The following is a 23,827-nucleotide window of genomic DNA, read 5'->3' on the forward strand; positions in this document are numbered from 1 at the left end:
TATTCTCTAACAGGAACAAAAGGCTCAAGTTCTAGGGCCTCCCTGGTGGCGCAAGGGGTTAAGCACAACACTGTGAAGCTATCCGCAGCCTCTGCAGCACAAGTTCCATCCCCAGATGACCAGGGAGCTACCCACAAGGTGCAGCACACCTCTCCTGTCTCGCCCACTGCTCCCCTCAGCAGTGTATTTCAGTTAGTCTGCCTGTTCTGCTCCCCGCTCTGTCTCTGGGGAATCCTCTCACCTCCCACACCTCCCGCCTGTACCCCAGCTATTGTATGCATAAATAAATAAATCTTTGAAATGAAAAATTAAAAAAAAAAAGGCTCAAGTTCTTGCACTTAACCAAGCACTGCCATCTCCAGGGAATGGAGCATAAAAAATGTCTAGCCTCAGCAAAGGTCCTAAGAGTCCTCTTTCAAAGTCCTTCTCCAATTTTCACTTAATATTTCAGATAAAGGAAAAATATTTGAAGTTGACTTGTTAATAAATTTTCTACATTGTTGAAAATCAATTGGCCTCATGGTAAAACAGGCACATCATTAAAAAAAAGAAAAAGTCACTGGAAACTTTGAGGTTAGATGATATCCTTCCCATTTAAAGGTATTCATATTAAAAAAATCTATCAATGTATTTTATAGAAAACAGTAAACACACAACCCGAAGTTAAAAATGCAAGAGAAACATTTCACTTCCTCTCAGCAATAAATGAGTTAAACAGAGATAGAAGCTGCACTAAACATTACCAAAGGCAGGAGAAACATTTGGTGACTCACATTTTGCTTTGATGTCAAGTTTAAAATTAAAGAGCTGGTTTCTTTGGAAAGAAAATGAGGGGAAACTTTTATGTTATCCCTCTAAACATCAGGACCAATAAATGAAAAACTGTTTTTGCCTCCTAATCCCAATTTCAAAGACAATTCCTTTATTTCCCCCCCAAAATCATGAGTCATATCAAACATCTGGCACCATGAAATTTACTGTCTAACATGCATTCAGTGAAGATTAGCGCTCACAAGTACCATCCGAATTCATCAAATACGCTAAATTTTAACTTTTACCTCCTACCACTTCCCTATGTAACCTCGTAAATTACACTTCTCTGGGTCTGAAGAAAAGAAAAAAAAAAAAAAAAAAAGAGCAAGGAACAACTCTCCCGTAGCGCAGTTCTCACAGACATAAAACTTGCTGAAAGAGGAAAATCGGTGTTCTCTACCCCAGGGCCTCTTTAGTGACCATTTTAATGGCTTAACCTTGTTTAAATATCCACTAATCTGAACAGCAGACGAACCCTTACCAAATTTTTCATTGCCAAGGTAATGGAATAAAAAAAAAAAAAAACAAGGAATGCAGTTGATGTGAATTATTCAAATCATCAGACAAAGCCCAAGTTTCAAGCTAATGACATTACCCTGCTCCCCATTAACTTTTCGTTAGCCTCGCTTACAAGAAATTAACAGGCTGAGATTTAGGGCCGGTTTATTTCCCCGGCTCTCCCTCTGGCGGAGGCAGGAAAAAAGGGGGCATCGCAGAGAAAGAAAATCACAAGCCGATGGCACATTGCAAACAACTCAGTCCTGCAGCAGTGATCGTCTTACGGAGCAGAGAGAGGGGAAACAGGTCTGCCTTTTCAGCACCGGACTCGGGCTCCAGATTCCTGCACTCCCTGCCAAAAGCACCGGCGTTTGCGCAAATTACTAAATAATCACCCACAACCTGGTGCCCCGACCCCCGGAGGAAAGACTTTACCCAGCCTCAGCGCTGACACCTAAGGCAGCGCTTGAGGCCCCGGGCCGGCGCGCTCGGAGAGAGCGAGGCCCGCAGAGGGCAAGGCGAGCTCCTAAGGAAGGACACCCCCAAGTTTCCCAAGCGGGGACCCGAACACCAAGTCCCGGCCCCGGTGCAAGAGCTGCAGCGTCGCTGCCCCCCGCGGCTCCCCGGAGAAGAGCAGACGCTGCCCCGCCGGGCGGGGAGGGGGCTCGGAGCCTGCAGCCCCTCAGTCCCGCCCGCACGCCCCCGAGCCCCCGCCCGCGCCCCGCAGAGCCCCCGGGCCCCACCCCACGGGCTCCCTGCGCCCCTCCGCGCCGCTCTAGGGGGGCTCGGCCACCCCCTCCCTGACCTGTCCCCGCGGGGAGCGAGCCGGCAGCGCGACGTCTCCATCCCCGCCGCTCGGAAGCCGGCAGCGCAGCCAGCCCCGGGACGCCGCTGCTAGGGTGGCACGCCTGGCTGGCGACCGGGCCCCGCCCCCTGGCAACCGCACCCCGCACTGTTGCCGCCAGCGATTGGCCCGCGCGCGCGCCGCTCCCCTGCCATTGGCTGCGGCCGCCGCCCGGCGTGCGGGGTTTCCAAGGGGCGGGGGCGCGGGGGGCGGACGGCGCCTGCGCCGGGCGCGGGGCGGACGCGCCGGCCTTGGGTCCTGGGAGCGCCGAGCCTGGAAGGGGCTGAGGGCGGAAGGACGTGTTGGCTCCCGCTGCAATGCCCAGCCACCCACTCACTGTCACTCGGGGAGCGGCCTCCCCGCCGCCCTTGCGTTTGTACCCAGAGACCACCCGGAGAGCTCCCAGCTTCTGGGATGTTGGGACTCACAGACCTGCGGCCGCACCCCTGCCCTGCGGCCCCTGCTGACTCCAGCCTTCCCAGGACCACGCTTGACACGCCCGGCAGCCATTCCTCGTCTAAGGCATCTTGCATAGTTTGCTGGTCTGACACCCCAGCCACGAAAGTCCTGCACGTCCTGCTCCAGCCCAAGCTTTTAGAGCATTCCTACCCTGCTCTCGGGACTCTCCTAGGAATCTTTTCCATCTGTCTCTCTCTGCAGCCTGTGGATTGTCTTCAAACATCCATATCCCGTAGGAGAACTGCTGTTTAAATGGCTACTCTTATCCGATAAAAGCCTTATCCCCCAACCATCGTTTTCTCTCTCATTATTATCAACTTATATACAGCGTTGCAAGTCCCTTCAGACACCCTGACAAGTTACTGCATGTTGATTTCAGTTTACAGCATCTGGAGGTCCAAGCTGTTGGCACATTAGTTTGAGTTTCCAGAAGAGCAGAGCACCTCCTATCCAGCCCTCCGTGTGACCCTGAGCATGGCTCATTATCTACTTGTAAAATAAACCTCCAGTTGTAAACTAAACAGAGCAATCAATCCCTGGTTGTCTAGCCCAGGCTGGACCGCTGACACCTGAGATGCTCTTTGCTTGGGCAAAAGGGCGATGGGGACACTGTTGACCTGGCAGTCCTGCATTAATCACAATAAGAAGTAGCGTTCTCTGAAAACTATCCACATTTATTGGCATACACTTTAGACATTTATGAAAGAATCATTTTCCCACCCTCGTTAGTATTTGACTAGCTCCTTTGGTTGGCAACAAAAAAATAAAAACCAGCAAATCTAAGTAACATACCTCCCCTGACCCTGATGTATTCAATAAAACAAAGCTAGCTGCCCTTGCTTCACGGCGCCCTTCAGCAGATGAGCCCGGGCAGCTTAACTATAAAGTCAGTGTGCTTTGATCTTTTTCTGCCCATCATGTCATGGAGGTAGCTCCCACAGAGTCGGCATTCAAAAATGTACCAATGAATTAGTCTGTATGAGGGGGCTAAGGGATTAGTGGTGAAGGAAATAAGAAAGCTTGTGTGGACTAACAGAGGCAGGGTTCTCTAAAAACATTCTGTACACATTTATTTACATACATTTTAAACAGTTACTAAAAGATACTTTAAAGTTTTAAACAGTTAATATTAGAAAAATATAAAGTAAACTGTTTATGACACTAAGAACTGTTTATAATACGAGATATTTTACACTTGATCTTAGCCAAAAGGCTGAGAAGCGATAATAAAACAAGATATTTTAAAAAGCAAATCCGGGAATTCAATTTCCTGTAACTCCAGGGCTCTAGTTAAAATATCTTTTTTCTATTGATATTATTAGTGTTATGTTCATTTTATTCTACTGATGTATTCTCCTGTGAGCCACAAAAGTGACATAGCAACGTTATGAAAACCAGCCATCCATTTCTTGCGACTGCTGAGGAGGAAGGCTAATGTCTGAAAAATTCAGTCAGCTTTTCACAAGGAACTGGCTTTTACTCAGCTTCCCTGTCTCCTGGAGATAAGTTAACAAGTGCTGCCGTCGCCTCCACGTGACCTTTATCCCATACTTGTCCTCTGGAGTGTCTTCAGCCAGAACAGGCACAGGCTGTGGGGTCTTGGGAGTACTAGTGTAAAGGGAGCCTCTTGGAAGGCTCTTCCCCCTCAGATCTGAGGGAGTGGGCCCTTCCTTCACAGATGACTCTGGGGTCTGGATATCAGGTGGGATGAACACATAAGGTAAGCTTTGAAGTGCATGTACTGACAGTTCCCCACAGCTTTGGGGACTGAGCATTGGAACCAGGGGCCCTCCAGAAACGTCCTGTTCTGGTTGAGCTGGGCACTCCCTGATTGAAGGGATCTCAATTGAGGCTGAACTGGAAGACTGTGGTGTCTCAAAAGTTAGATGGGGGAACTTGGAGGTGGTAGATTTTCGACTTGAATGTCTTGCCTGGTCTCGGCGAAGAGGTTTCCGGTAGGTTGGGAACCAGCTTTCTGTTGTATCAAATTGAGGCGATACCTAAAAGGTAAGAGAACCAAGAATAAACTTGAGAAAGGAAACTACATCCAATGACCAGAATCCAAAATGGGAGCCCACTCAGTAGCACGCATGAAACACAAATAGTCACCTAATGGGACGCATGAGTTTGCACAAGTTATTCTTTCACACTAACCCCAACACCTAGCAGAATGCCCAGCACAAAGGTGGCCCCCAGTAAATAATGAATGGCTAACTACAAGAATAGGCAGTGAGACCTGGTATGAAAAGTAACTCGCCTAGGGCCTGATCCATAAGGAGTTCTCAATAAATGGTCATTCCTCTTCATCATCCATAGGATTCTCACATTAAAGTTTCCTCACCAGTCCTAAAGCATTACTAAGGTTCTTCACAAGCAATCCTGCACAAGTCATATTATTAAGCACTTTTATGCCAGCTTTATATTTTTACCTGGCCCTGGCCCATTTGCTATCTACTTTCCTGACATACAATAGCTATATTCTCTTCCCAGGGCTTTTTTTTTTTTAAGATTTTGTTTATTTATTTATTTATTTATACAAGCACTGGGTACAGTCAGAAGCGCGGGAGGGGGAGAGAATTCACCAGAGCCAGAGTGGGGAGCAGAGCAGGCAGAAGGACCGTAGTACACTGCTGAGGGGAGCAGCAGGCGGCAGGAGAGGTCTGCGCGCCATGTGGGACCTTCCTCCGATGGCCGGGGAGCAGCCGGGGAACGAACCGGCGCTGCAGAGACTGCGGGCAGCTTCGCAACCCAGCGCTCAACTGCTGTGCCACGAGGGAGGCCCACCCAGGGCTTTTAAACAGTCGATATAACATGTGCTGTTTCTGTAGGATATTTTTCAAGGTTCGCTCCATTACATGGTGAAGAGAGTACCTCGCTAAAAACTCCCTCTCACATGACGCTCAGGGAACAATCTCATATTTTACTTATTCTACCCTCCGTCTGGCTTTCTTTTCCATCCACAGGGCCATGAAACTTTTATACCAAATTATTTCAGAGGAATGTTCAATGCCTCAGTTGAATTTGGAAAATATACCAAAAAGAAAAAAAAGGAAACAAACAAAAATCCAGAGAAGATGGCTGACAACAGAAGGAGTGCACTGCCTTCTTGTCCCATGAATCTTCCTATTCTTTGGAGGCCCTGGTGCAGGGGCAGAAGAGGCAGTAGTCTGGTAAGGCTGACAGAGCAGAAGTAAAAGTAAGAACGCCATGGCCTGCCTACCCAGGAGGTGATGGTGCTGTGGTCAATGGGCTTGCTGGGTACCCGTCTGGTGTGGGTGATGGGACGCAGTGGCGCTCTAGAGTGGTGTTTGGGGCCCTCCAGTGGTGGTTGATGGAATAGCAACTGGGCTTTCTGGGCACTTCGACGTCGTTTTTTTCTGGGAGGCATCAATAGGCGAATGAAGACCAATTAGTAGCCACATGGTGCTGGATGTAGTGAGACTGGGGGAGAGGCTCCAGTTCCAACCCATGCCTGCAGAAAAGACAAAAGCTGGGATCAAATAATTCCTACAATTTCCCCATGTTTCCTTAAACTGTCATTCTATAAACTACGACCTCTGCCCACAAAGTGGTGGAGAACATGGCTTCCTGTACCACTGAGGAAAAGTACAATAGTTCACACTCAACAACTTTCATTCAGTTAACATTTATCAAGCACATGTTAAGCACCATGCTGGGTGTTAGGAATTTAAAGATGAATAACCATTTATTGTCAAACACCTATAGGACACAAAGATCAGACCGTCCCTGTCTTCAAAGAATTGAAAGGTTCCTAGAGGGAGACAGTAACAATAGTGAGAAGAATGCTTTCATTCACCCAGCAGAGGTTTCCCGAGAGGCTGACCGAGGGCTAGGACGGTGAAAGCAAAGCATGCTCCAGGCTGGGGAGCAGCACACACAAAGGCACACAGACAGGAAGACTCACAGATGCCATGTCGCTGGACTCAGGATATGAAAAGATGAATGGCAAGAAATGAGGCTGGACCTGGTGTCAGAACTGGGTGTGCCATGTTAGTTTGGACTTGAGCTTCAATAGTCACTGAAGATTACCCAGCAGAAGGATATGATCACACTTGGGTTTTTAAAAATTTCTTACCTCCTGACAAGTTTGAACAAAATACAAAAGCAGACTGAATAGTAGATTGAACCTCAGAGTACCCATCGCTCAGGCAAACACCATCACCCATGGCCAATCCTGACAACTACATCACATTCACTCCTCTATTCTGTATTTTTCTTTAAAGATTTTTATTTTATTTATGCATACAAGAACTGGCCAGAGGTGTGTGGGGTGAGAGGATTCACCTGAGACAGAGTGGGGGAGCAGAACAGGCAGATCTACTGAAATACACTGCTGAGGGGAGCACTAGGAGAGTCCTCAGGAGAGGCCTGCTGTGCCATGTGGGTCAGCTCCCTGGCTGGGGATCAAACTCATGTCGCAGTGGCTGGCAATAGCTTGAAAGCACTGAGATTTTAACCCCTGCACCACCAGGAAGGCCCCCTACTCCGTATTATTTTTAAGAAAATATGATGTTCCCAGCTAGTATATCATCCCCACCAGCACAACTAATATATAAGTTTATATATTATATTTACATATTTATATAATATACATTTATATGCATTGATATTTATAGCTATTAGTTCCCTAATATCATCAACTATCCCATGTTCAAATTTTCAATTGTCCCATAAATGTCCTAATTGGCTTTTTGGTTGTTTTTGTCTTTTAGACACATTGTCCTGGGAACAGCTATAAAGGAGAGATTAAGTATCCTGGAAGTAGGGGGTACAGTTAGGCGCTTAGTGTGTTACCTAGTGAGAAACAATGAGGCCTGGACCTTGGCTATGTCAGTGGTGACAGGAGGCTAAAGATAGAGGCAGGACCATGAGAACCCACAAAGTGATAAAAAGTCTGGCAAAATGTTCACTGAATCTGTTAATCAGATTTAATCAGAGCTTCATCAATGGAATGGTGGGAAAGATGTTTGCATGCAACAGGCAGAGAGGCAAATGGGCGTGCAGCTGAGCATAGTGAGAAGTCACTCAAAGGGGCAGAGAGGTTCCAGTCTACATTCATGATTTATTCTGTCAACAAGTGAAAAGTAATATACGCTGACTTAAGGTCACTAGGCAGTGGAGATACTGGTTAAAAAAAAAAAAGGTAAAGTCTCTAGCCTCAAGGAACCAACATTTTAGGGAGAGCAGATAACAGATACATCTATGTGTTTGTTCATTCATTCATTCATTCATTCATTCAATAGTTACTGCATGCGTAGTGTGTGGTAGGCACTGGCCCGGGTGCTGCAAATCCACACCAGAGAACAAAACTAAACAGCTCTTACCTCCAAGTGGTGAGTGATGAGAAGTACTAAGAAAAATCAAACAGGACCAGGCCCTCCCTGGTGGCTCAGGGGTTAAAGTCTCAGCACTATCAAGCTATCGCCAGACACTACAACATGAGTTTGATCCCTAACCAGGGAGCTAACTCACGTGGCACAGCAGACCTCTCTTGTCCCTCCTCTGTTCCTCTCAGCAGTATATTTCTATAGATGCACCTGTTCTGCTCCCGACTGTGTCTGGTGAATCCCCTTACACACACACACACCCCACACCTCTGACCTACACCCCAGTTCTTGTACACATAAATAAATCTTTAAAAAAAACAAACAGGACCAGTGGTTGAGTTGACCGAGTGCTATTTTACACAGGCTTGTCAGTGGAGGTCTGGCTGAAGACGTGATATTTGAGCAAAGACCTGAGTGAAGAAAGAGAACAGCAAACAAAGCAAAGAACAGTCCAGGCTGAGAGGATTTTAAGTGCAAAGACCATGAGGTAGGAATATGACTCATTCAGGAAACAGTAAAGTCAGCGTGGCTAATTGGAGAATGCTAGATGAACCAGTCCATGTGACCAGACTCTACAGGTTAGGTTCTGAATTGAATTATTCTTAGTGTGACCAAGGAAGCTGTTCTGGACAGGTGACAGAATCTGATCTATACTTTCAAAAGTATAAATAAGCACTTTGTAGACGACTAGGGATGGGGGTGGGAGTGGAAAAGGAAGCAGGGGACCTAGTTAGAGGGCAGCAGCCATCTAACTAGCTGAGACAGGATAGTCATCAGCCATCCTGCTGTAATTAGAGCTCCACCCCCTTAGCTACCTAAGGCCTTTCCCTCTGCTTATGCTTTGGGGCCTTCCCGCTCGCTAGACAACCTGACCAGTAATCATCTGTTCAGCCTCAACAGCCACTTCAAAACACTTAAATAGAAATACTCAAGTATTTATATAATCAGCTTAGAATTCTCCACACACTTCCAGCTTCAGCTCACACAAGCCCTTCAGGTCTCTTAGCTCAAATTTCTCAGATGCCTTCTTTGCATATAGGATCAGATCCCGCTGCCTACTGACAGCAACTAGATGTCTCACAGGCACCTCAACCGCAACATGTTATAAGATGATTTCATGATCAGTCTCCCGCATCCTATCCACAAAAGCGATTCTCCTCCAGGGCCCTAGCTCAGGGAAGGGGATCATCATTCATCCAGTCATGCTTGCGGGGCCTTGGTATTTCCCCCCCTGACCCCCCATCCAATCCAGCCCCAGCCCTGTCAATGTTATATTTTAAATTCCTCTCCAGTAACCCCAATTCTACCTCTCTCTGTCCCTCCCCCTCATTCTGGCCCCCCCTATTTTCTCTCACCACCCTCCTTCTAGTTCCAACTATTCCAGCCTGGAGTACAGCCATAGCCTAACTGGTCTACTTTAATCCACTGGGACACCCCCTGCAGAGGAACTTTTTAAATGCAAATCCCATCTTAAACTCTTCCGCGGAAAGTTTTGATTTTTGGATAAGGACAAAGCCCTGCTGGCTCCCCTTCCAGCTTCATCTCACACCACACTCCCTTCAGGTCTCTGACTCAAAATCCCCACACATTCTTCAGCCCTTGTACTCACCAGGCCTCCTCCAGCCAACTGGCCTTTGCCAACCGCATGCCTCTGGCTTTGAAGGTCTCCAACTGCCTTCTTGTATAAAGACATCAAATCTCAGACTAAGCTGCCTTTCACCCGAAAAGCCCTTCCTGGCCCCGCCTAGGGCAAGACCTCCTTACTGCAGATACCCCAAGTTATCATAACCTCCTGTATCGCTTCCCGGCTACAAGGCTCCAGGTTTCCTATCTGACTCCACGAAGCGCTGGCACGTCCCCTCTCCCGTTCGCCCGGCTCTATCCTTGTGCCCACCCCGAGCCTGGCACGTAGTAGGTGCCCAATAAAACGTGTTTCCTTACAAAGCCCTGTCTTACATATGCTGGGCTGGGGGCGGGGCACGCGGCAGAAGAGGGGTAGAGACCTAGAGCTGAGAGGAAGGGCTGATTTAGGGGGCGTGGGTGGTACTTTTAGGGTGGGGGGGAACTTGAACAAAACCACACGCTGAGCCTCCCCTGGTGGCGCAGCGCTTGAGCGCTGGGCTGTGAAGCTGCCCGCAGCCTCTGCAGCGCCGGTTCGATCCCCGGCCCCGGCGAGGGTCCCACATGGCGCGCAGACCTCCCCTGCCGCCCGCTGCTCCCCTCAGCAGTGTCCTTCGGTCCTTCTGCCTGCTCTGCTCCCCGCTCTGGCTCTGGTGAATTCTCTCGCCCTCCCGCGCCCTGACTGTACCCGGTGCTTGTATAAATAAATAAATATTAAAAAAAAAAACAAACACACACGCTGCTGCCCTCAAAGAACCCCGGGTCTAGACGGCCGGGGCCCCGAGCGACCGTCGGGTGGAAGCACTTGGGGCTCAGTCCCTTCTCAGGGAGGAAGTCCAGCCGCGCTGACTGGGGGGCCGGGAGACCCGGCTGAGGCGGCGGCCGGGGGGGCGGGCGGGCCGGCGGGCGCCCCGGCAGCGCCGCTCCCCCCCCGGCCCCGGCGCTCCCCGCCCGCCCGGCACCGCGGGGGCCCCCTGCGCCCCCCGGGCCGCCCCACGAGCCGGCGCCGCCGCCGCCTTACCCGCCGGGCCGCGAACCCGGGCGCCGCGCCGCTCCGCTCGGCCGCGTTCGAGCCCGGAACGCGGAGACACGGGCCGGCGCCGATTGGCCGCGCCGCGTCACGTGACCGCAACGCTCCGCCGGCGCCAATTTCAAACAGCGGAACAAACTGAAAGCTCCGGTGCCCGACCCCACCCCCGGCCCGGCCGGCACCCCCTCCCCTCCCGGGATCCCCCGGGATTCCCCACCCCTCCCGCTCCGCCGGGGTCCCGGCCGGCCCGGCGCGCGTCCCTGTGCGGGGCCCTGGCCCGGCCCCAGGTCGGAGGAGCCCGGAGCCCGCCCAGGAGCCCAGCCCGGCCGCGGCGGCCGCTGCAGCCCGGAGGTGAGCGGGGCGGAGGCGTGGAGCCCGGCCCGGCCCGGCCCGGCGGGGGCTGCGGGCGCGGCCTCGGGCGCCGAGACCCGGGGAGGGCGAGCGGCCGGCCTCGCGGGGCGGGAGGGAGGTTTGGAGCCGCCCGGGAGGGGGTCTGAGCCGGGTGCAAATTTTTTCTGCATCCGCCCCCGCCCCCCCCACCCCCCATCCAGGGCTTGTCCGGGCCAGAGCACCGCCGGGCCCGCCCTGGAAGTTTGACCTCTGCACCCTGCTCGAAGCCTGGAGGGGCCGGGGGCTCTGCTTGCTAGGCAGGCCGAGCTGGGAGGAAGACGGAGGTGGTTCTGCACGGCCACACGCCGGCGTGTTCACACACCCGCTGCCCCAGGTGCCGTCACCGCTCGGCACCACGGCCTCGACCCGGCGGGGCCCTTGTCCTGGTTCCGGAGAACCCTGCAGGGCTTCCCCTGGTCAGGACCCGCTGGGGCCAGAGTAGACACTCTGGAAGTCCCCCGGATTGTATATGAAATGTTGGCGATGATAGGAAGTGGGTGGGGGCAGAGAGTAGAAGGGCAAATTAACCCTTAGCCCAAGAGGGTATTTTAAGGGTGAGGAATGATTATAATAGCTACTGATTGATGGGGGGCGGGGTGGGGGGGAGGCAGGAAGATACAGGAGGTGGAAGTAAAACTGAGATTTGAGGCAACAGAGGTACAAACGGAAAGGGAGGAGGCAAGGTGGAGCACCAGCCTGTGAATTTTAAGCAGGTGGCAGGGTCCTGAGTGTGACAGTCATTTCAGGGAGACTGAAAAGAGTCAGCCAGTCATTACTCTGTCTCTCCAAGTCCTTCTAAAAAGAATCACCCAACTTTACAGAATGGTAAGGTCGTCCATGTGTCTATTAAAATCAACAAAACACTTTTTTAAAGATGAAACCATTTTAACATTAGAAAACCAACTCTGCATATTGACACATTCTATTAGTCAGAAGATAAGATTATAATCTTAGTTCTGCAAGAGAAATTAGGGAAAAGCTTAAAATATGAATAAGTTACATGCAAGTAGTAAAATGTCACTATTTTGCTCAATGTGAAAAAACATGTATGTATGTATGTATGTATGTATGTATGTATGTATGTATATGCATAGAGAGATAATGGTCTGTGAAATGAATGGTTCCCCTTAATGTTAATGGGCCTTGAATAGAACAGTTTCACTATTTTCTGAGTTTTTGTAAACTGGGAGATGATTCTTCTGTGGTGTGGCCATAGAGCACTAGTATCACACTAGTTTCTATTTGTGTGGGCGCTGATCCTTTTATTTGTAAAGGCTGTACCCTAGAATAACTTTTGGGATCAGACTCCTCATTACCAAATGTCCTCCTATTCCAGCATTCCTGTCCCTACAGTCATGGCAAGTGATCTGTATTGTAAGCAGTAATAGAGATTTCCACATTCTGGTAGCTGCCCTGTTTATTTCTGTAGCCAAACATTCTTAAGCTTCCAGAAGACCTTTGGCCATTGTAACCTCCCCAATCCCACTTGCCCCCTTTGAATTGCCTATTTCAGTTTTAGCTTTGTTAGCAGAATGTGTCTTGTATAGTCTGAGGTCTTTACAAAGGCCCCAGGAGCATTCACATACTCCTGGTCATAGAAAGAGGAACACCTCCCTCTAATCGGCTCTCCTTCTCAGCCTAACAGAATCTCTGACATCCTGCTGCTCTGTGCCCTTTCCAGGGTCCATGCTTGTGATTCTCAATGGAGAGTGAAAGCACAGATTCATAATGAAAACCAGCCCCCATCGGCCACTGATTCTCAAAAGACGGAGGCTGCCCCTTCCTGTTCAGAATGCCCCAGGTGAAACAGCAGAAGAGGAGCCCAAGAGGTCCCCTGCCCGACAAGAGGCTGGTCAAGGGCAGGCCTCCAAGGATGAGCCTGAGTCCAACCCTTGCAGGTTTCCAGCTGGAATCAAGATTATTAACCATCCCACCATGCCCAACACCCAAGTGGTGGCCATCCCCAACAATGCCAACATACAGAGCATCATCACAGCATTGACCGCCAAAGGAAAAGAGAGTGGCAGCAGTGGGCCCAACAAATTCATCCTTATCAGCTGTGGGGGAGCCCACACACACCCACCAGGACCCCAACCCCAAGCACAAACCAGCAGTGATCCCAACAGGACAGAAGTGATTCCTGAGACCCTGGGGCCAAAGCCTGCAGCGAGGGATGTGAATCTTAGACTACCTGGAGCCCTTCCTGGGCAAAGATGGGAGAGCTGTGGTAGGTGTTCTGCATGGCAAAGGGGTGAGGAACCCAGCCTTTCCTTTCTGGAGGCAAGGACTGCAGTCAGTCGTGTTGATGCTTACAACAGACAGGCATCTCGCCTGGACCAGGAGAAAGTCTTGCTTTCTTCATCCTGAAACCTTGACCTAGATCCTCTGAACACTATCAAAAGGGTTGTTGCAGTTATACTTTAGCATTTCTGTTGCCTTCTTTCTATTGGAAAAGGATTTGTTTGTTGTTTCTCTTTATGCTTTCCATGGGCTGTTTAAGAAAGCAGAAATCTTTTCTCCATCTTAATAAAGGAGGAAAACAAGCATGAGGAAGAAAAATGACTTTCTTTGTGCAGATACTCAATAACCCCTTTGTAAGTCGCCTTGGCTGTTCTCCGAGGCTCAGTGTGGCTCAGATTGAAATGCAATTAGAACTATGCTCCCAGATTTCTCCTGGAATCTTTTAAGGGGCAGAGTACCTGAGAGCCACAATAGACTCAGGATGCATTCCTGCTCTCAGAGGGTAGAGATCTTGGAAGGGTGACCCCCAGCCACCCTTTTGGTGGGCATGCTGGGCATCAGATCAGGTAGCTAAGTGGCATCTTGGATTGTCTCCCCTCAGCTGGCGGTGAGGCAGCAGGTTGCACTCTCGACAATAGCTTGACCAACATCCAGTGGCTTGGAAAGATGAGTTCTGATGGACTGGGTTCCTGCAGCATCAAGCAAGAGATGGAGGAGAAGGAGAACCAGCACCTGGAGCAGAGTCAGGTTAAGGTGAACTGTTCTGCCACTCACTAGGGAAGTCAGGGCTGGCGCAGGAATTTCAAGGAAGGGCAATGGATAGAGTGACCTGGGGAAACAAAATTTCCAAGTCCCGGAAACAAAATTTCCAAGTCCCCTTGGTGTTAGTCTGTGTAACCTTTGAGCTACTTTTCTGCCATCAGTGACATCTCTTCCTCCCATCAGTGACATTTCCTTGAGGGCGGATTGCTCTAATATCCCATTAGTGAGTTTGGTACTCTGTCCTTAGCAGTACTTAGCAGGAGTTCAAGAAATGATGTAGAAGTCTTAGTTCAGGGTGCCACTGAAACTTTTAAAAAGGCATCCCAACAATACAAAAGAAATAGAACATCTTTAACAAGATAATTTTGTTAGAAGATACTAGCAAATAAAGGGAAGAAGACTTAACCAAATGCCAGCTATGCAGATGTGTGTCTGTCCCCTACTCTTGGGACTGGTTCTCTCATACAAATATTGAAATGAGCCGACTTTCTGTATATCACATCAGCAGTAGGAATCAGAGTAAGACCCAGGTCTGAGAAATGGCCATCAGGGCTTTAAGAATCAAGCTATGCTCAGGCCTTCCTGAAGGGTTGCACCTAGAAAAGACTGGATGTGAGCTTATTAATGGGAAAAAATGAACAATGACAGAGAGATGGTTCTGTATCGTTTAGGAACTGAGCTATATCATCTCTAAGATCCTAACTAGAACTGTATTCTATGGAATAGGATTCTAAAGGGATAAAAGTTTCCTTTAAGGGATCTTTTTTGAGGTGGTATTGGCGGGGGGGGGGGGGGGGGGGCTGATGGTCAGGTCTCCATGTTAACCCCTTCTTTCCTTCCCCCTGACTTCTCATAAACCTCAGGTTGAAGAGCCCCCCAGCACATCCACTTCTTGGCAGGACTCGGTATCTGAGCGGCCCCCCTACTCTTACATGGCCATGATACAGTTCGCCATCAACAGCACAGAGAGGAAGCGCATGACCTTGAAAGACATCTACACTTGGATCGAGGACCACTTCCCCTATTTTAAGCACATTGCCAAGCCAGGCTGGAAGGTACTATATCCCAGAGTCCAGGTCTCTTTGGCCAACAGTTTGACACAGATTTGAAGGAGTTTGTGTCTAGTGCCTTGGGGGAAACAACTGAATGCAAAGGATGCTAGAACTATAAACAAGGGCCTCCCTGGTGGTGCAGGAGTTAAAGTCTCAGCTCTATCAAGCTATCAGCCACTGTGGCAATAATTGGATTCCCAGCCAGGGAGCTGACCCACAAGGCACAGCAGACCTCTCCTATCTCACCTTGTGCTTCCCTCAGCAGTGTGTTTCAGTAGATCTGCCTGTTCTGCTCCCTACTCTGTCTCTGGTGTATCCTCTCACCCCCCCTCACCCCCCTCCCACACCTCTGGCCTATACCGGGGTTCTTGTATGCATATATAAATAAAAATAAAAAATCCGCTGGAAGGGATCATGCTCAGCGAAATAAGCCAGAAAGAAAAAGAAAAATACCGGATGGTCTCACTCATAGCAGGAATCTAGAAAACTTAAATAAGGGACCAGGAAAATGAATAACTATAAGAAAGTGAAAATCAAAATCAACAAAAACTATGAGCCAGAGACACTCTATGAGGGGTGGGGGCGGAGAGGGGAGGGATTGGGGTCAAAATAAGGGGGTTGCAATTGTATGGGGAATATAAAAATAAAATTTATAAAAATTAAAAAATATATATAAAAAAAATTTTTTTAATCTTTAAAAAAAAAAATACAACTATAGGGCCTCCTTGGTGGCACAGCAGGTTGAGCGCAGTGCTGTGAAGCTGTCCGCAGCCTCTGCAGCACTGGTTTGATTCCCCACCAGCCCAGAAGATGCCCGCATGGCACAGCAGACCTCTCCTGTCTCACCCGCTGTTCCCCTCAGCAGTGCTTTCGGTCATTCTGTCTGTTCTGCTCCCCACTCTGTTTCTGGTGAGTCCTCTCACCCTCTCATGCCTCTGGCCTGAACCCCAGCTCTTGTATAAATAAATAAAATGTATAAAAAAAAAGTAAACATATCACTTAGAAGTGACCCAGTGTTTAAAAAAGAAAAAATACAACTATAGACCATGTAGCTTTTGGATTGTGACCTGATCCTGCCACATCCAGGCAAAATCATCAATAAGGGCTCTGTACCCACTTTATCTGTACTACCTAAGGTTTGTGGCAACTCTTCCATGTAGCGTCAAGCCCATTTTTGTGCTACTTTTTGCAGCATTTCTGGGTCACCAGCTAGAAGGACTAAGTAGGTTTATGAAAAGATCTTTAAAAAAAAAAAAGATTTTATATTTATTTTTTACATAGAAGAACTGGGGTATAGGCCAGAGGTGCAGGGGATGAGAGGATTCAGCAGAGATAGAGTGGGGAGCAGAACAGGCAGATCGACTGAAACACACTGCTGAGGGGAGCAGTGGGCGAGACAAGAGGTCTGCTGTGCGATGTGGGTTAGTTTCCTGGCCGGGGATCGAACTCGTGCTCAGTACCTTTATAGCTTGATAGCACTGAGACTTAACCCCTTGCAACCAGGGAGGGGTTTCACCAGTTTATGAAAAGATCTTTTTTTTTTTTTTTTTTAGATTTATTTATTTATTTATACAAGCACTGGGTACAGTCAGAAGCGCGGGAGGGTGAGAGGATTCACCAGAGCCAGAGCGGGGAACAGAATAGGCAGACTGACGAAGTACACTGCTGAGGGGAGCAGCGGACGCGACAGGAGATGTCTGCGCACCATGTGGGACCCTCGCCCGGCAGCTGGGGATCGTACCAGAGGCTGCGGGCAGCTTTGCAGGCCAGCGCTCAACTGCTGCGCCACCAGGGGAGGCCCCTATGAAAAGATCTTAATGAAAAAAAAAAAAGTATTGTTGTCTGTGAGGCTCATGACTCAGGATTCCCCTCCTATAATGTCACATATCCCCTCTGGAAGGCAGGGCTTTTCACTTTACTCAGGAGATGCCTGGGAGACATCATGGCTCACACTGCAGTGTCTGAGCCAGCGCTCCTCACAGGCACTCAGTTCTAGACCAAGGGGTTTGTTATTTTGCCAGTCTTACCTCTACTTGTTTTTTCCTTTCTTTTACTATCTATTATGTGTCATGGTCCCACTCCTCTTTCCTGGGAACAGCTGTCCAGCCTAAGGAATGTAGGACAGGTGGTAGGCTGGCTGAGGTATGCTCTGCCACTCAGAGGCTCAGGGAGAGAGTGCTAGGTGGCAGGATTGCAAGGACACGTGCCGGCCTCTGCTGGTACAGTGGGAGAGGCCTGGAGCTGACTTCCCTTCAAGGGCTATCAAAAGTGATGTTTCTCTGGCCCAACCACTATGGAGAGCTGTGTGGAGATTTCTTGACCTACTAAAGATAGAGCTTCCATATGATCCAGCAATTCCACTCCTAGGTATTTACCCAAAGGACACAGAATCATCAATTCCAAAGGGCACCTGCAACCCTATGTTTATAGCAGCACTGTTTACAATAGCTAAGCTTTGGAAACAACCCAAATGCCCAAAAATAGATGACTGGATCAAGAAGAGGTGGTACATATACACCGTGGAATATTACTCAGCAATCAAAAAAGATAAACACATGCAGTTTGCAGCAACATAGATGGAGTTAGAAGGGATCATGCTCAGCGAAATAAGTCAGAAAGAAAAAGAAAAATACCGGATGGTCTCACTCATAGCAGGAATTTAGAAAACCTAAATAAGGGACTAGGAAAAAGACTAATTAATACAAAGTAAAAATCAAAATCAACAAGCAACTATAAACCAGAGCCACACTACAGGCGGGGTGGGGGGTGGCCGGGGAGAGGAAGGACTAGGGTCAAAATAAGGGGGGGGTGCAATTGTATGGGGAATATAACCAAAATGAAAATGCATACATTGTGCAAAAATGAAAAATGATGTAAGAATTATATAAAATAAAATATTTTTTAAAAAAAGAGAGGAAAAAAAAGTGATGTTTCTGAGGCTCACGCAGCTGATGACTGGGTGTTGTCTCTTTCAGAACTCCATCCGCCACAACCTTTCTCTCCATGACATGTTTGTGCGAGAGACGTCTGCCAACGGCAAAGTCTCTTTTTGGACCATACACCCCAGCGCCAATCGCTACTTGACATTGGACCAGGTGTTTAAGGTGAGTGTCCTGGTTTCAGTTAACAGAGCCAGAGCTGCCGATCATGCTATCCTTCTCAAAAGGAATCCAGAGCTCGCGATGCTCTTGTCTGCTCAGGGAAGACTTAGAAAGCAGCCAGCTCATTGGCGACTTGCATAAAACTCACTGAATTAAGAACAGCTGACCAGTACTGAATGCCACGTTTCTGTGCAAGGCCTGTCATGGGGACAAGTGCTCTGATGCCAAACAGGGCTTCCAGGGGCGGCGTCTCCCCAGCTCCCTGTGCCTAACAGTGTTAAGATACAGCTTCCCACACGCTCTCTCTTGAGACTCCTGATTCAGGGGGTCTGGGATGAGCCCAGGAAAATGTGTTGTCAACAAGCATCTCAGTTGCCACCTGGGAAACCTCAAACAAAAACTTTCTTTAAAAAAAAAAAGTCCTTTTTCTTCAGGCTGGAGACCAGAAACTGAGCCACAGGAGCATCTTTTCAGAAAGAAGCAATTGTTTGGGAATTTCAGAATGCCCTTAAATGCTGCTGGCCACTCTGACAGTCCTCCTGGGAGGGAGTTATCTGGGGTGGCCCTCAGCAGCCATCAGGAATAGGTGTTTTTCCCAGTCTGGTCAGATTGACCCCATCAGTGGTAACTTCCTCTCCTTTTTTTCCCCCAATGCCTGACCACCACCAGCCACTGGACCCAGTGTCTGCACAATCGCCCGAGCACTTGCAATCAGTAAGATTCTTTCCTCTGGCTCGGGGCTTGGCCTTGCTTTCCTCTCCCTGCTCAGCATGGCTTTAGTGGACAGGGACAACAATAAGCAGGGGACAGGGAGCTTGTGGCCATGTGACTGCCAGCCCTAACCACGGGACCCCCTGAATTCATGGGAGTAAGGAAGTTTGCGACCACCACGGCATCTCCCCAGAAGTAGAGCTTTGCCCACCTCACCATCCCCCTCCCACGGGCATCATGAAGGTGCACTGAGCAGAGCAGGGCATGCCAGGAGGCACAGCTATGACAAGCACGTGGCATAGAACTCACAGGTGACAGTTTCTCTCCCATGGCTAGCTGGCTTTCCTTTGCCACTCACAGAGCTAAATGCTTTAGCCTCCCCTGGGGACACATTCGGAAGAGGTGGTAGGACTGTCCTGCCATTATATATCTGTGCGTCCACCTTTCCCCACTAACCAAGGCTTTGAGACAGTGCTGACCTGCACCTGCTCCCCAGACTGGCCTTTTCTTTCTGGGCTGTCGGACAGCTTGGTGCAGTGCCAGAGCAGCTGGTGGGGTCCTCCCACCTGTTCCCCTGCCTTATTAACCCAGGTTTCTTTCTCTCCCTATCTGCCACAAGCAGCAGCAGAAACGACCCAATCCTGAGCTCCGCCGGAACGTGACCATCAAAACTGAACTCCCACTGGGCGCACGTTAGTATGGGAGAGTGGGCCGCAGGCCTGGTCCTAGTTCGGGGGCATAGCTTTAGGGATCAGGCTCCGGGATTCTGTTCCCAGCTCAAAGGGATCTGAACTCAGAAGGCGAGCACAGCTCCTGGGATTGAGAAGGGGTGTGTCCCTGGACCCCTGCTCCTGATCTCTCTTATTTCCTCCTAGGGCGGAAGATGAAGCCACTGCTGCCACGGGTCAGCTCGTACCTGGTGCCCATCCAGTTCCCAGTGAACCAGTCTCTGGTGTTGCAGCCCTCGGTGAAGGTGCCGCTGCCCCTGGCGGCTTCTCTCATGAGCTCAGAGCTTGCCCGCCATAGCAAGCGGATCCGTATTGCTCCCAAGGTGAGTGACTTCTATTATTCTCTGAAGAAAAGCTTCCATCAATTAAAAGTGTTGAATCTATGGCTTGCAAAGCACTCTACTAAGTGTTCCTTGCAGAGCCTATAAATCTAGTTGGGAGGACAGGGCATAAATATATAGGAAAATGTAATGGTATTATGAGAGCTAAAAATGAATTTAGATTCCAATGTAAATATTCAGTAAATACCCAATGAGTTGACAAGGGTAATTATGATAGATGGACTTGGGTAATTAAGTTCACAAGGGAAGTAGGTTTTAGAAAGATTTGGGTAAACAGCCAAGCTTGGAGAGAACATTCTAATGTGCAGGCCATCAAGGCAGGAAATACCAGTTTCTGCTTAGAAATAGGAGAGTGGATGGGTGTCAGCCCAGCTCAAGGTCTCTCAGCTTCGGTACTATTGACATTTAGGGCTGAGTAATTCCTTTGGGGGTGGAGGGGTGCTGTCCTGTGCACTAACGGATGTTTGCAGCACCTTGTCTTTCCCCACTACATGCCAAGAGCACCCCCGCCCATGTCACCCACTGCCACCCCTCCGCCCTGTAATAATTTTAAAAATGTCTACAGACATTGCTAAATACCCTGAGAGGGGGATCACCCCTGGCTGAGCATCACCCATCTGGCTTACAGGGAAGGTGAGGAGTATAAGTTAAGACCATAATGTAGAGGGCCTCCCTGGTGGCGCAAGGGATTAAGATGCAGCACTGTGAAGCTACCTGCAGCCACTGCAGTATGAGTTCGATCCCCAGCCTGGTGGGGCGGCGGTGAGGAGCGGGGGTGACCCACAGGGGGTGGCGCAGCAGACCTCTCCTGACTCTCTCCTGCTGCTCCCCTCAGCAGTGTGTTTCAGTCAGTCTGCCTGTTCTGTTCTTCATTCTGTCTCTGGTGAATCCTCTCACCCCCATGCCTCTGGCCTGTACCCCAGTTCTTACATGCATAAATAAATAAATCTTTAAAAAAAAAAAGACCATAATGTAAAAGGGGGTGGGCAGGGTATAAAAATAAAAGAATACTAAGAAAAAACCACGTTGTGATGGGCTACCAAGTCTGGACTCCGCCCTATGAAGAAGGGTCTGTGGGCAAGAGCTCATTTGCAGCAAAGTTAGGGACCTCTGCCCCCTTCGCTGAGATCAAAGTAGCATGGGCTCGAGTTTCAAGAGACTTGGGTTTACTTTTTGTTGGTGGTACTAATTTTAAAAATGTTTTGAATTATTCATAACATCATACATACCACCACATATAATTTTACATAAATTCATTCATGTGGTTATAGCTTATTTACTGTTTTTGTTGTAATATAGCCTTTCAGACCCCCTTTTTTTTGCTTCCCTCCCCCTGCTTTTACCCACATACCTCTGCTCCCCCAAATAGCCCAATGTACTATTGTTTTCCATATTTTTCCACACTCTTGAGTACAACAGACATACATGTACAGCTAAAGGCATTTTACATATGCATTCACACACACAGAGCACTTGGAAGTGGGACCATCATGTGCACACTTGTGTCTCTTACATAGCTCTAATCCATTGTTTCTTAATGGCCACATAATAGTCCATGGTGTGCTATGCCATACATTTCTAACAATGCCACTTGTATGAGAACATTTTGTCTCTAGGTCAATATTGTGATCAATATCTTTGCAAGTATCCTCATTACCAGAGCTTCTATGGAATAGAACCCTAGACATGAGATTGTGGAATGAAGGAGTATTTTAAATTTTACTAAATGCTACTGCTTTCCAAAAAAAATCTGTGATAATTCACATTTCCATCCGCAACACACAACAAGACCTGTACCGTGATCAACTGTGGCAGTGTTCGTCTTCTAAATATTTGTCAATCTACTATTTATAAATGACAGCCCCTTCTTTCATTTTATCTCTTTGCTTTTTTTTTTAAGAATAATTTCTTTGATTTTCCTGTACTTTATTTTTTTTATATATATTTACTTATTTATACGAGAACTGGGGTACAGGTCAGAGGTTCGGGAGGTTGAGAGGATTCACCAGAGACAGAGCGGGGAGCAGAACAGGCAGATTGACTGAAACGCACTGCTGAGGGGAGCAGCGGGCAAGGCAGGAGAGGTCTGCTGCGCCATGTGGGTTGCTCCCTGGCGGGCTGGGAATCGACCCACGCTGCAGAGGCTGCGGGCAGCTTCACAGCGCAGCGCTCAACCTGCTGCGCCACTGGGGAGGCTCTTATCTCTCTTTGCTTTTCGGTAAATTTTAGCACCTTCTGGCTGTGTTTAGAATTGTTCAGTACGAGATGTTTATTTATGGACAGTGACCCTCTTTATACAGAGCTTATATAGGGTTTTATTAATAATTTGTGAGAGTTTTTTGTTATAAACGTATTAACCTTCTGTCTTTTATGCTGAAGATAAATATAATATATATATATTATATATTTTTTTAATTTCTATTGTTTATTTCTTAATCTTGCTTATGGTATCTCTTGCCACATTAAGATTTTAAATTTTTATGTTCTCAAATACCTCACTCTTCTCTTTTACAGCTTCTGGGTTTCCAGTCTTGCTTAAGAAGATGACCCCTACCCTCAGATTGTATCTGTAGTCTCCTAGATTCTCTTTCAGGATTTGTATGGTTATAATTTTCCTCTTTAAGGCTTTGTCTATCATATTCTACATATTTAATAATCTTTAAGACGGAAAAGACAAAAAGGATGATGACCTACGCGTCACTTACTTTCATCTCATCTTATGTGGTGACTAAGTTGACTCGCTAGGCCTTGGGAACCCCCTCTCACCTGCCCCCTGCTTCCCTTTCAGGTGCTGTTGGCTGATGAGGGCATTGCCCCTCTGGCCGCCACAGAACCAGTGAAAGAGGAGAAACTCCTGCTTGGAGAAGGGCTGTCTTCTCTGCTTCCAGTTCAGTCCATCAAGGAGGAAGAAATCCAGCCCGGGGAAGAAGTGCCTCACGCAGGGAGACCCATCAAAGTGGAGAGCCCGCCCCTGGAAGAGTGGCCCTCGCCCTGCCCTTCGGTCAAGGAGGAATTGTCTCGCTCCTGGGAGGATTCGTCCCACTCTCCCACTCCCAGGCCCAAGAAGTCCTACTGTGGGCTCAGGTCCCCCACCCGCTGTGTCTCTGAAATGCTCGTCATCAAGCGAAGGCAGAGGAGGGAGATGAGCCGGTCTCGAAGGAAACAGCATCTCCAGCCTCCCTGTCTGGATGAGCCTGAGCTGCTCTTCTCCGAGGGCCCCGAGACCTCCCGGCCAGCCACAGAGCTCGCTCGTGCCGCAGCATCCTCTGAGTCTTCCTGTCAGCCTGGCTACTCTCAGGTGGAGGGAGAACCTTTTAAGACACCCATAAAGGAGACACTGCCCATCTCCTCCACCCCCAGCAAATCTGTCCTCCCCAGGACCCCTGAATCCTGGAGGCTCACACCCCCAACCAAAGTAGGGGGGCTAGATTTCAGTCCAGTACGAACCCCCCATGGTGCCTTTGGCCCCCTGCCTGACTCCCTGGGGCTGACAGATCTCAGCACCACCCCACTGAAAAGCATCCCCCTCTTTGACTCACCCCGAGAGCTCCTCAATTCCGAGCCCTTTGACCTCACTTCTGACCCCTTCAGCAGTTGTTCCCCATCAAATATGGAGGTCCCCAAGCCAGACTCCCCTGAACCACAGGTTACTAGCCTTTTAGCCAACCGTTCTCTGACAGAAGGCCTGGTTCTGGACACAATGAACGACAGCCTCAGCAAGATTCTGCTAGACATCAGCTTCCCTGGCCTGGAGGAGGACCTGCTGGGCCCTGACAACATCAACTGGGCCCAGTTCATTCCCGAGCTGCGGTAGAGACACGGCCTTCCCCTTGCTGCTCAAGCTGTCCACTCTCTGGGGGTTCATGTCACTGGGTAGTCCAGGCCCTCT

At 49.0% G+C, this 23,827-nt stretch overlaps 3 protein-coding genes across 15 annotated transcripts in view; 1 reads left to right on the forward strand and 2 right to left on the reverse strand.

The window, feature by feature from the left end:
* Positions 1-2,157, reverse strand: part of TULP3 (TUB like protein 3) — a gene marked incomplete at both ends in the record, with an annotated part of 49,638 nt that extends 47,481 nt beyond the window's left edge. The window contains one exon of one of the 2 annotated variants that reach the window (XM_084255512.1): positions 2,117-2,157. In XM_084255512.1, the coding sequence (XP_084111638.1) occupies positions 2,117-2,157 (41 nt within the window). Of the gene's footprint in view, positions 1-2,104 lie in introns of both variants that reach the window. The other variant, XM_084255511.1, reaches the window with a different exon arrangement.
* A 1,837-nt stretch (positions 2,158-3,994) lies between these two features.
* RHNO1 (RAD9-HUS1-RAD1 interacting nuclear orphan 1) lies at positions 3,995-6,002 on the reverse strand (the record flags this gene model as incomplete). 2 transcript variants are annotated; one of them, XM_084255665.1, is made up of 2 exons in its annotated part: positions 3,995-4,614; positions 5,877-6,002. In XM_084255665.1, the coding sequence occupies 2 exons, from the start codon at positions 6,000-6,002 to the stop codon at positions 4,066-4,068; spliced, it is 675 nt and encodes a 224-aa protein (XP_084111791.1). In that variant the 3' UTR covers positions 3,995-4,065. The 2 variants fall into 2 exon arrangements, with proteins under 2 accessions (XP_084111791.1, XP_084111790.1); XM_084255664.1 differs by having other exon boundaries at positions 5,835-6,002.
* Positions 6,003-12,730: 6,728 nt separating this feature from the next.
* On the forward strand, positions 12,731-23,752 carry FOXM1 (forkhead box M1; the record flags this gene model as incomplete). Of its 11 annotated transcripts, none has more annotated exons than XM_084256477.1 (8): positions 12,731-13,253; positions 13,845-13,996; positions 14,869-15,060; positions 18,033-18,161; positions 18,828-18,872; positions 19,492-19,561; positions 19,745-19,920; positions 22,727-23,752. In XM_084256477.1, the coding sequence occupies 8 exons, from the start codon at positions 12,731-12,733 to the stop codon at positions 23,750-23,752; spliced, it is 2,313 nt and encodes a 770-aa protein (XP_084112603.1). The 11 variants fall into 11 exon arrangements, with proteins under 11 accessions (XP_084112603.1, XP_084112606.1, XP_084112607.1 ...); XM_084256480.1 differs by having other exon boundaries at positions 12,731-13,229; positions 19,489-19,561; XM_084256481.1 differs by having other exon boundaries at positions 12,731-13,229.
* Positions 23,753-23,827: the final 75 nt, after the last annotated feature.

This window comes from Talpa europaea (genome assembly GCF_964194135.1).
Source record: "Talpa europaea genome assembly, chromosome: 15".
Lineage (NCBI taxonomy): Eukaryota > Metazoa > Chordata > Mammalia > Eulipotyphla > Talpidae > Talpa > Talpa europaea.